The sequence below is a fragment of the Mus caroli genome, unplaced genomic scaffold, assembly GCF_978045245.1.
Source record: "Mus caroli unplaced genomic scaffold, Mus_caroli_1 scaffold_16, whole genome shotgun sequence".
Taxonomy (NCBI): Eukaryota; Metazoa; Chordata; class Mammalia; order Rodentia; family Muridae; genus Mus; species Mus caroli.
This window is the reverse complement of record NW_028227271.1, coordinates 94,966,675-94,979,190: the sequence shown is the minus strand read 5'-3', so window position 1 is coordinate 94,979,190 and position 12,516 is coordinate 94,966,675. Positions and strand designations below refer to the sequence as shown.

The window sequence follows — 12,516 nt, the reverse complement described above, 5'->3', positions numbered from 1 at the left end:
AATGCTTAGTCATCAGGAAGTCACCCTACCTGAGAAGGATCAGAGGAAGTATGTCACTGGGGGTATTCTTTGAGGTTTCAAAAGTCCTAGCCAAGCCCAGTGTCCCTCTCTTCCTTATGCCTGTAGATCCAGATGTAAAACTCTTAGCTACTTCTCTAGCATCATGTCTTCCTGCATGCTGCCATGTTCCCTGCCATGATGCTATTGAACTAAATCTCCAAAACTGTAAGCCAGCCCCAACTAAATGCTTTCCTTTGTAAATGTTGCCATGGTCATGGTGTCTATTTCCAGCAATGGAACAGTGAGCAAGGCATCTCTCTCGTGCTTCATCATTGTCTGCTGATAGTACTTTATTATACTCAGAGAAAAAGTTATATCTGGGTATACTTTTATCCCAACGTTTTTAGAGTTCAAATGCTGATCAACTAAATGTCATATGCTATTGAATTTTAAACTCTTAGCTGGAATGTAATCTTGGAATTTGAGTATATATTGAAGAATGTATCATAATATTCACCAAGGAATTATGAAAGCTTTATAAGTTTCAAGAGTCTGCTTCCATCTACTCACATGCTTCCAAATCCTTTCTGTTAGGCTACTAATTGGACTATGTCCTCTCAGTCATAATTCTGAAGGTTTAACTTAAAGCATGCATTATTTTAGAATGGCACACACATCTTTATATAAAAATATAGCATGGACAAAATGAACATTTATATAAGTTCAAAATGAAATGATGTGGTAAAAGGGACAGTAGGGACTAGGAAGATGGCACTTAGCCTAAGGACCTGGATTCAGTCCCTGGTATTGTACAAGGTGGCTCACAACTGCCTCTGACCCTAGTTCCAAGGCATCTGATACCTGTCTATAGTCTCCATAAGCACTAGTTATGCACATGGTTATATGTATACATTACATGCAGTCACTCATACGTACACATAAAATAAAATAGAAATTTAAAGGGTATTGTAAAATCCATTCAGGGAAAGACGATGAAGTCTGCTTTGCTAGAAGGTAACAGGATCTGTGAATTGCCTTTTGACAAAGTTGGATTTTTGATACCTTTTGGCACCCACATTAATCTTGTCCAAATACTAGCAAAGTAAATCTATCCATAGACACATTGTGTGTTTTTACACATTGGAGGTATAATGACTTCTCAGGCTATTTGATGTGCTCACACATGTCAGTGCATATGTTCACCCAAGGAAACACATGTGCACCTTGCCATCCATTGGCCACAGCAAGGAAGATTTATAGACTATAGAGTGACTTATCACTCGTTATCAACGAGTTTTTTCTATGGATTTCTGAAAATATTGTGACTAATTTTCAAAACGTGAGATTGTATTTATATTAGAGCCTACTGACTATCTCTAGGGGAAAGAGATGATTTCCCAATAATGAGGACATTTGGAGAAATAAAATAAGCCTATTTATAAGAGACAACTTAATTCCTACATAAGATTAACAAACCTTAAACTAGCTGAGTCCAAAATGATCATGGCCACAGACACATTGCTTAATTGCTTTGTGACTGAGTGTACAGCCATGATGATTATAGATGATGGTTCTATACACATCAGTTTGAATGACATAGGACAACAATTGGTGGGAAAGCAGAAGGCATGGAATTGTAATGATAAAATGGGAGGGGATTCAATAATTTGTATGAGGAAAATTATGCACTCATGCGAGCAAATTAATTAGGAAGTACCTACCAGTAACTCATTTGGTTCTACTCAAGATCTATGAAGCAATGAAAGAAAAGGAAGTTCTAAGAGGAATTCCTTTACTTCTTAGTATCCCCTCAGTACCCAGACAGAAACACAAACTTGAGATCCCTAATTCATCTCTACTTAGAAGCATAAAGATTATTTTTCAGTTTTCAGATGGAGTCAAATTTACCAATATTGCCTCCAAGAAAGGAGGAAGACAGAAGAGTCACCAGGGCTGGCCACCGCCACACTACCACACTGCTACACTGCCTGATTATCAGTCACCGTGACACTTCTCTTTGCTTAACTCAGATAATATTGTCCCAAGCAAGTACATAGCAAACAATTTTGGTAGAACAGAGTGACATTTCCTTGTAGTGCCCTGCATTCCAAAAGAACTCAGTTGTCTTCTGGCCAAGTGATGTCCACTGTGGGCAGTTTTAATCATCTTTATAACCCAGCAGCAGCAATTCCTTTCTTACCTTTAGGGGCCATGTCTAAGAACTGATCTCGAAGATTATCAAGCTGTTCGATTGTTAGGGTACCATTTTCTTCCTTTTCTATTGGTGGTGGTCGGGTTGGTAGAGAAGGATCTGGGAAGACTTTTATGTCTCCATTGATATAGAAGTCTTCTTGGCTTAAGTAAATCTCATTTTGAATTTTTGTAGCTGTTTCAATGTGGTAGCGAGCTAATTCGGTCAATTTCTGTATACTGCAAATAGAAAAATGAACAGGGCCATCTCCATTGAAGATATTATTAGATTAATAGTTAATAAAACACAAAAAACCTAACACATTATGGGGGTAAGTGTAATTCTATAGGCATTTAAAACTTTTAAAGTCAGGGTACAAAGTTATAAAGATAAAAAATGAAAATATTCTCTTATTAAGAAGGTATTATAGTTCAATTTTATGCTAAGCTGAATGAGAAAAAAGCCTATTAAATTGAATCAAATTTTAAGTGAATCAAATTTGGTTATTTACCTCTAGAGAAAGCAAAAATTGCTTTGCTCTCTAGCTTTATGTCAAAGGATTTAATGTTACTTAAGACACACCTGGCAGAGTAGTGGCTTCTAGTGTACAAGATCCAAAGCTGGATCATGTGTCTATGAGCATCTACATTTAAGGGCTACAATGGCTAGAGGAAGTAGCAGTGGGTTCTAGGGTCTCATCTAGAGCATATGCTTGACATGGTCCAGGGTGGCTGTGAGTGGTTTATCCTTGAAATTAAGCCACTGACATTTACTTCCTCTTCTAAGATGGTTTTCAGGGCAGCACACAGGTGATGGATACACACACACACACATTTGGGTAAGAGTTAATGGCCTAACTCTAGGCAATTTTAAAGGTGTCTTAGGTATTAGACATAATAAGTATAAACCGATGGAATGAAGACAAACTCTTGTCTTGATCTGATGAAGAAGACATCATGAGGAAACGCAGACTTATTCTCCCTGTATATGATGAGCAACAGATATTTGTGTGCTGATGCTTTCAGGAGTATTATCAGTTCCTGTCCTCGAAAAGGCTCTTGAATTCAACTCCTCAGTGCTCTCTGTGAATTCCCATACAGTGCTTGCTAATTAGTTTGTGGTTTGGAGTGTTCTTGTACATTGGAACCTGAGTTTGTGTGAACGAACGGTGTCTCCACACAGACCGACAAGCAGAACCAGAATGACTGTGCACCACCTAGTGGAAGGTTACTGTGAGTCATTTCCATAAAGAAGAAAGGAAAGGTCAGGGAAATAGATTTGGAGTTCAAAGGGACTTGACAGAAACCCCCAACCCCTCATGAAAAGTTACTTTTTAACTTCATGTTGTGTGATTTCTTGTAGTCAGAGTACATCACATTAAAGATTCAGAAAGTAGAGACAGATACAACATAAATGTGAGACCTTTGCATATATCACACAGAATTAACATCCAACTGTGCTTAATGGACAGACACAAGGAAGGAACCCATAAATCCTAAGAACTCAGATGAAACCCTTTCATTTATAAGTGGCAGGCACAGACTAGGGCTACAAGCTACTTGCAATTGACTTGGCTGCCTAGCAACAATATTTGTTTATACACAGTGGTAGCAAGTTACCAGATGGAAATGAATGTTTTGGATTTTTTTTTTTACTACTTTCAAAGGTGCAATAACAGCACTAAACAATTGGGCTGAAGATTTTTAACAATAAAACTTTCAAGATGAGAGTGGAGAAAGCCAGACAAAATGACTGTTTATAGATAGTAATTATTGCTTCTGTGAACGTTTAGAATTTGATGCCCATTCTCAAACAACTACTAGACTCTTGGCAAATCTACCCTATAATATACATATTGCAGAATCTAGTTCAAGCTGAAACTGGTGGAATAGCCAAGTTGGAGTCCTTTTTGTAGATTAAGCTGATGAATATTGAGCAATTAGATCTAGTAATCATTATAATTTGAAAATCTCCTGGATTAAAATTACATGTAAATTACCATGTAGACTGAACTCCCAGAGTGAAAATGATATTTCGACAGAGCCCACTGACAGGCAGGTTACTGCAGAAAAATACTCTACACAAATGTGATGGTGGTATTCATTTTGAGTGTTTATAACAGGTGCGGGTGGGGTGGCTGGGGCAGAGATACAGACACAGAGATACACAGAGACACATGTGTCTGTACGTGTGTGTGTGTGTGTGTGTGTGTGTATGTGAGTGTGTTTGTGTGTGCGCGCGCATGTTGTAATTTAAATCTGTGGACATCCTAAACACCCTTGTCAATTTTTGCATTTTTTGGCATTTAGTATGATTATTTTTGATTGAGGAAAACCTTACCTGGCCATTTCATTCAAATATCTCTTACCAAGCCATTTATCCATGAACCTGTAGACATCAACCACCTTTGTTACTAAATCTTCCAGGACGGACAAAGCTTTTAGCTTTATTAGTTCCAGTCGAAACTGCGCGGCTTGTTCTATTTAAAAAGAGAAACTGGATGTAAGCTAAGGAAACTGAATTCAGCAGGAGAAACATTGTGCTTTTTATTCATATGCAATTTGTATTTTGCAGATACATGAACGCAGAGTGGGTGATTTAGAAAACAAAGTAAGAGGAAGAGCAAGGGAAGTGAGGCATAGTGATGAGGGAGGGACACAGTCATAGTATGTCACACACATGCATAACATGATCATAATGAACCCTACTGTGTAAAATTAACACAATATATAAATAAAAGACAAAAGGAGATTTTAACACATTATACCTACATTACTCTTACATAAACCAAGTCCACTTTTTATACCAATCACACTTTGGTTTATGAAGCTTTATTTAATTCATGAATATGGCTAAGGTGGCATCCATCGCAGAGCGAAGCTAAATGAATCATGCTGTAAAGACTTTTGTGGATTTAAACTAAGTTCTTCTTGAGCTTTAATAAGTTTGGTACCTGGAAGATCAGATATTGATCCTTTCTAACCCACACTATAGCTTGAACTATGCTTTCTCCCACTTCTGTTGCTCACTTCAGTTCCAAATCTCCTTTCTTCTCAGCAGCACTCTGAGGCACCTGAGTCATCTCTCTTCCTACAGTTTCCAGGGCAACGACACTTCTGCCCAGGCTTCATTACTACTCAGCTTCCACAGGGAAGGGACCTTATCTTTGTTGAGGAGGGGTCTATTGGACAATCCATGATCAGGCTTCTAACTCAAGTCTACTCCCTCCTGGCTTCTCCCCTGAATAGGTTTTATATCTTCTTTGCTTTGGCACACATCTCTGCTCTCTATTCCTGGCCCTGGCTTGCCTCCTGAGCACATTTTTCCATACTTTTCTGGTTCAGGCCACATTAGTTCTGAGAAGGCTTTCTTAATGCCTCCCCACCTTGTCCCATAAGCATGTTTACACCATCACAGAGTATTATAAGTGACTGCTTTCATCTATCTTCTTTTAGCTTTATTATTGTTTTGGTTTGCTTTTATAACGCTTGTGCATATGCATGTGAGTCTCCAGCCACCGTAACAGGATGAAGCCTGCAGTGAAAAACCTGATAACTTTTGTAGCATGAAGAATTAAAATTTATCACACTGAGGATGTTTTTTTTTTTTCATGTGAATTCAAAGATGGGGCTTACTGGAAAACACTAGAAGCAGATGTGAACACAGACAGTGAGGAAAGAAACATGTGTTCTCCTCTCCAGATGCCTCACAGCTCCCTGGCTTCAGGTTACTTCTGATGTTTTTTGCTGGATTAAGGGAATGGTTGGTGGTGGGTAGAGGGGTGAAGGGAGAGAAAGGGAGAGAAGTGAGACTACACCAAGTACCCTCTACCCCACCAAGGGCAGGCCCATTGACTTGGGCTAATATACAATCTTGGCACATCTCAAGCTGGACTATAGGAGGACTGCTGATGGAAAGACAGAAACTTGCTTTCATTGTTCTTCAGGAACCTACTTCCTGTCTGCCAAGAAGAGCCACTTCTCAATTGATGTTTACCACATGCCAAAGGCACAGGTTGTAAGCCCCCTTCTCCACCACCTTAAACTTCCAGGATGGTCCAATTCATTTTCTTTTTAGCCTTGCCTCTGCTCTGGCCCTTGATAGTCTGACCTTATCTTCTTTTGGATGCTTTGGACATCCTCCCAAAGCCTTTGGCTATTATATCTCTCATATATCTAATGAAAATCGTCTTCTCAAGCATGGGTCCTTTGTTTTGGTGGCTTTTCTGTGCCCTTGCTTACATTATGGTTCTGTCAATGAGGATATTGGCAATGATTCCTTTTCCATAGACTATCTTTGGTCTATTCCTAATATTCCAAATTCCATATTGATTTGTACTAATCAGTCTCTTTGGGAGAATGTGGGAGAACAGGCTTTGCAGTCGTCTGAGTACTGGGAAGAAAGCCTTTTTACATTTTGGAGAAAGAGATGTGAAGATTGATCAGTCCTTGTTCCCAACTTCACTCTCATAACTTATGGGTTTTGGCCAGGACTTCTTTTGGTTTACTTTTTAATATGATTTTTTTTGTCTGCATAATATATTTGTACATCACTTTTGTGCCTGGTGCCAGCAGAGATCAGAAGAAGGCATTGGATCCAGTGGAAACTGGAGTTATAGATGGTTGTGAACCACCATGTAGGTGCTAAGAATTGAAACTGAATTCTCTGGAAGAATAACCGTCAGTGCTCTTAACCACTGAATTGTCTCTCCAGCCCAAGGACTTATTTTTTCTTAACAAGAGGAGTAACATTCTCTTTTGTGATATTAAATCATTTGTATTGGACAGCTAACCTGGACAATCATACCAATTGACAATCTATTTTTCTTTCTAGTCTTTGAAATTTGAATTACAGCCTTTGCTTTCTTTTTCTTCTTTTCTAAAGCTTTCTGATGGCCTGCAGATACTTTAAATGAGATTACTTAGGGACCCAGGCCCAGTATTGCACTCCTATATTCTTTGCCCTCAGGGGACAAATACAGGAGAATTGTTAATTCAAGAGCAGAGAGAGCTACATAACAAGTTTGAAGTCAGACTGGGCTACAAAGTTAGACCTTGTCACAATCAAACAACCAGTCAGTCAGTCAGTCAGTCAGTCAGTCAATCAATCAATAAATCAATCAATTTAATTAAGTTTAATTAAATCCAGACTCATCTAACTCATATGACAGCATAGTAGCCAAGGCTGGTTTTATGGACAAAAGAAAAACTATCTGAATGTTGTGTGTTCAGTCCTTCTGCTTGAGTCCTGAGATTCAGTCTGAGGCTACTGACGAGACCTGTGTCGGTTTTTTGACTCCACTGAAAGCATGATCTTACTCTATTTCTCCTCTTACCTTCTGTCTGCAGGGCAGCAAGATGTTCTTCCTTTATCCTGAGCCTCAGTTCATTCCTCTTTTCCATTTCAGCCATTTCCTCAGGTGTGACTGTGACTGGACTGACTTCTGCCACGGGGGATGATTTGCCTGAAACATAACTGAGGTGTGGTGAGTAAATGACCAACATTAGAGTTAATGGACTTGGCTCTTGGAAGACATGGCTATGTGGCAAAATCTGTACAGGCAGAAACTGCTGGAGATCTTGAAACAAGGAACTTTGGGCTCCTTGGGGTGGGCAGGCAATGAAAGATTTAGTATCTTTCATTGAGAATTTTGTGAATTTTCTGAGCAGCATTCATAACAAAATATGGTGTGTTACATCGTAAGAAAAGAACAAGCTGTACAGCACATGCATAAATGATCATAGGAAATAAAAATGTGATAAAAATCAGGGTTTGAAGACAAAAAAGTTCATCATACTCTAGCTGTCAGTAGATACTAGTCCCTTGCAGAATTACCACTTCCTAAGAAATTCCTTAAATTTGAAAGTGGTTCTTAGCTTTTTTTGTTTGTTTTGTTTTTGGTTTCTGGTTTTTTTTTTTTTCTCAAGAAAAGACCAATAAATAACTCCAAAAAGACATGGGTTACATGTAGCAATGATCAAGAATATGCATCTGAATTAATTACCCTTTAATTTCTGCCCACCTACAAGTAGTTCAATGACTACATAAATCGATTGGAAATTAAGAGTCTGTGGACATTTGTTGAGAATCTACCCAAGGCAATGTGATTCTATTTCAGGCCCAGTTTGTGAATTTCTACCCAGTTCAGTAATTATTCTCAAGAGTATGTTCACAAGGGTCTTGAATCATATGGAGGAAAAAGAAGTAGAGTAAGGAACTGTGAGGGGATCGGTATATTTGCTGTACTAAGAGGTATATGTATAGATTGCAAATAAAGGAGAGCTTTAGCCTCTGCATTTGTTTTATCATTAAATAATTGAAGATTGGACTTGGCCACTTAACTCCATTTAACAAATCTTCCCTTTAAATGCTGACACATTTACATGAGATGGACTAAAGTGGCATGTGCTTTAGCAAAGTAACTCTCCTTCCCTTTGCTTCCAGGGTCACCACTACCCCTTTACCGCTTCTCCCTCCCCTATCATATGCTTTTGGTGTCCATCATAGAGTGCTTCCCCACAGTGAGTGTGTAATAAACATGCATTGATAATCTGTCACCTCAAATTATATATATATGTTCCACACAGAAACATTGAGAGGACAATTCAGTGGTGTTGCTTACACTCAGTGGGAGGTTGTATCTCTCTGCCTGTTTCCCTTGTTGCTATCCCTTCATGACTCTGAGGCAAAGATTTTGGTAGGCATGTTCCAGTAGAGAACAATTTGCTTAGATTCGAGTGCCCCTGAGACCTGTAAATGCAGAGCCTTTAACTTCTGCAGCAGGTATTAGCCCCTCTGTACAGACATCCCAGGATATGAGTCTTAATAAGGTTAAAGCTGCCTTGAATACTATTTATTGCTGGTTACATCTACATTTTGCTAAAATGAGTTAGGTCGTGCTGATATGCAATGTGGTTTGCCAACTACAACCACAGCCCCTAGACATTTGGGTCTATTGTTTAAAATAATTACTAGCATTCAAGTGGCTTAGAGGCTAACCTGCCTCATTAATGGCTTATTTTCTACCAAGAAGAGGTTTAAAGTGACCTGTGGACCAGGTCCTAGTGCCGTGAATACCTTTTCCTTTCTTGTCTGTCTTTTTCTTCTTGGGTGCTTCTTTCTCCTTCTTGGCTTTTTTATTTGCACCTGATTGAGGAGACTTTTCTTTGGAATCTAATCGGGGTGGTTCTTTTTCTTCCTCTGTGAGCCTTTGGTGAACTTCAGCAGCCACCTGTATGGTAGTATTTTCAGTTACAGTATTTTCAGTTAGGATGGCATTCAGCAAATATGATGATCACTTAAATTTAGTCACTCAGATTCCACTAGAGCTTCCTTCCACTGTAAACAAGATACCCATCTCTCACCCTTCAAGGAACACACAGTTCTATGATTAGATGATCCAGCCCCCAAGTGCTATCCCCTGCAGCTGTCTGAAAGAAGGCTCCTATCTCCCTAATCCATGATTTCACAGGTTCATTTAGTTTTATCTCCACTGATAAACTAGCCTCTCCATCTTAGGCTTGAAAGCCATCATATAGTAAAAACAAACTTGATTCAATCCTGTTTATGATTAAATCTGTTTCTCAAGGATTGAGCTATGCCTAACCTGTAACCTTAACTACGAATGCTTCTGTACTGCCAATTTCAGGAAATAGGGACCATGTTTTCGTTTTAAAAGGCATTATCACTACCTTGCTATGACCACCATTTTATGACTACTTTGTTATGACTGTCTTGCTATGACCACCTTGTTACTATTTTGTTATGACCATTGTGTTACTAATTTGTTATGACTGCCTTGTTACTACCTTGTTATGACCACCTTGCTATGAGTACTTTGTTATGACCACCTTGTTACTATCTTGTTATAACAACCTAGTTATGACTATCATGTTATGACCACCTTGTTACTACATAGTTATTACCATCTTTTTATGATCACCTTTTTACTACCTTGTTATGACCACCTTGTTATGATGACCTTGTTATGACCACTTGGTTTCAGGAGGATGTTATGACCAAGTTATTGTGCTTATGTTCTGCTCCTGTAACCTGCCTATTTGCCTGCCAAATCCCCTACTTGGAACTGTCTACTCCTGAACTATAAAAATCCTTATGTTCCACATGTCTAAAGCTGATCTTCTGAACCCTGTGTTAGAGAGTGACAGCTCATGTGAACAAATAAAAGGGCTTGCTTTAATTAAGTTGGCTATGATTTGGGTTGGTGGTCTTTCTCCTCACATCTGTCAGATTAACTACCTCTATAATCATAGCAATTGATTTTCTTCTAAATTTCTGTTGTCTCTTGCCTCTAGGACAGTCTTTTCCCCCCTATATATCAATTTATGTTACAGTTCCCTTTCTATTGCTGTGATAAACACCAGGAACAAAAGCAACTTGAAGAATAAAGAGTTTGTTTGGTTTACATCTCCCAGTGGCAGTCCATCAATAATGGAAGTCAAGGTAGAATCTCAATAAGACAGAGTCATGAGCTACAAAGGGACAAAGGGACATGGCTTATTCCTTTGCTTCTCATGGCTTGCTCATCTTGCTTTCTTAATCAAGCCAGGATAATGCCCTCTAATGCCAATTATTACCCAAGAAACTTTCCAACAGAGCTGCCTACAGAACAATCTGATAAATGCAATTCCCCAAATGATGTTGCCTTTTATGAGATGCCTTTAGTTTATATCAAGTTGACAGAAAAACAACCATTAACCCTTAATGGATTTTTTTTTTACATTTTAATCCTGCTTAAATATTATCCTATAAAATTACTATATTATAAAAGCATGCATGTTTACATATTGTGTCTGTGCACTATAGATGACATGAGATACAAATTTCATGTCCACATAGCCAGTTCAGGAGAGTGTAGGTTGAATCACATACACTTTAATGCTGGATTTTCCATTCTAACTCTTGACACCCTCCCATAAGATTCATTGCTTATGGAGATAATATTTGCCACCGGCTAATGTCATAGTGCTAGCTTCTTCTACTCTCTGACTTTCTGTGTGTCTCCATTGTAGTTAGTCCCTCTCTCACTACCACAAATGTTTGGATTATAGTTGTATTATCACTCCATGCTAGTCACAGATGGGGAAATTCTGTCCTCATACTAAGGAGAGATGGAATTTTACAGGGTCCCCCCTCCCCCTTTGCCTCCTGTCTCTTTTAAGATGTTCTATATACTTCAGGTTATAGAAAGCCTTGTCTCAGGGTTACATAGATAAACTCAGAAGATATTATAAACAAGAGAAGGATATTAGATGCTAAATAATCTGACTCTTGTACATATACACATATGTAAAAATATTAAACTTATTAAAGTATAGAGCTGAGTGGTGGCTATCAGGTGTTGAGGGTAGATGGATAGAGTGTAAAGAAAACTGTCAATGAATGGGTAAAATGTCTTACTCAGATGAAAGAAACAAATTCTGATGGCCTATTACATAGCATGGATTCAGTAGTTAATGTATTTTATATTTGAAAATTGCTAGAGGATGGATTTTAAATGTTTACTCTAAAAAATTTGATAAGAAGGTGAAATGATAGATGTGTATTAGTTTGGTTTATCATTTTAAAATGTCTATCACTATCAAAATATCAAAGTATAAGCAAAAAAGATATACAATTACTGTTTGTAAATTTAAAATTTAAGATCTATCTATCTATCTATCTCTATAGAAAATCTCTAAGTCCTATGCCACCAATGTTCTTCTTGTTTCTAGAAATACTAGAACTAAGTACTAAATTCATTTGACTCTGGCAAAAGTGAGGATTATTTATGAGAACTGAAAAAAAAAGATCTCAAAGAAGTATATAAAAAAACCACATGCATTTTGGAAGTCAGAAAATGAGAATCAATAAGATTATATGTATCTATACATGCAAGCACTTGGGTGGTCCAGATCTGATGTGATTTCTGAGACTAATAGAATGAGGAGAATGCAAAAAAGAGTAAGGGAGATACATACATGGACATATAGATAAGGCCTAGCTCCCTCCAAAGCCTTTGCAATTTTGTTTGCTAAAGGCCAGTAAGTTGCTGCCTTTTTTAGATGCCTGACATATATTTCATGCCCCATGGCCCAGCATGTCACACTTGCCAATTTCTCCATGGACATTAAGCCTCATCACTTGCTAATAGGCTTCATATTCTTGGACATATTTGTAAGCCTTATGGAGGACAATGTTTGTAACTGATAGATTTTCCTTTTAAAATTGTAATATGTCACAGAATAATCTGCCAGCAGCACTTAGAGAGCCAGAAAAGCTACATAGAAAAAGCCAGCTTGGTTAAAGGGCCCAAGTGATGACCC

General features: G+C 38.2%; 1 protein-coding gene across 2 annotated transcripts in view; it reads right to left on the bottom strand.

Annotated features, from left to right (window-relative positions):
- Spef2 (sperm flagellar and cilia associated 2) overlaps positions 1-12,516 on the bottom strand; it is a 167,303-nt gene that overhangs the window by 32,936 nt on the left and 121,851 nt on the right. For both annotated transcript variants that reach the window (XM_021183947.3, XM_085831427.1), the window contains exons 27-30: positions 9,269-9,422; positions 7,527-7,655; positions 4,532-4,670; positions 2,201-2,430 (exon numbers count right to left, since the gene is read on the bottom strand). In XM_021183947.3, coding sequence (XP_021039606.1) covers positions 2,201-2,430; positions 4,532-4,670; positions 7,527-7,655; positions 9,269-9,422 — 652 coding nt within the window. The remainder of the gene's footprint in view (positions 1-2,200; positions 2,431-4,531; positions 4,671-7,526; positions 7,656-9,268; positions 9,423-12,516) is intronic.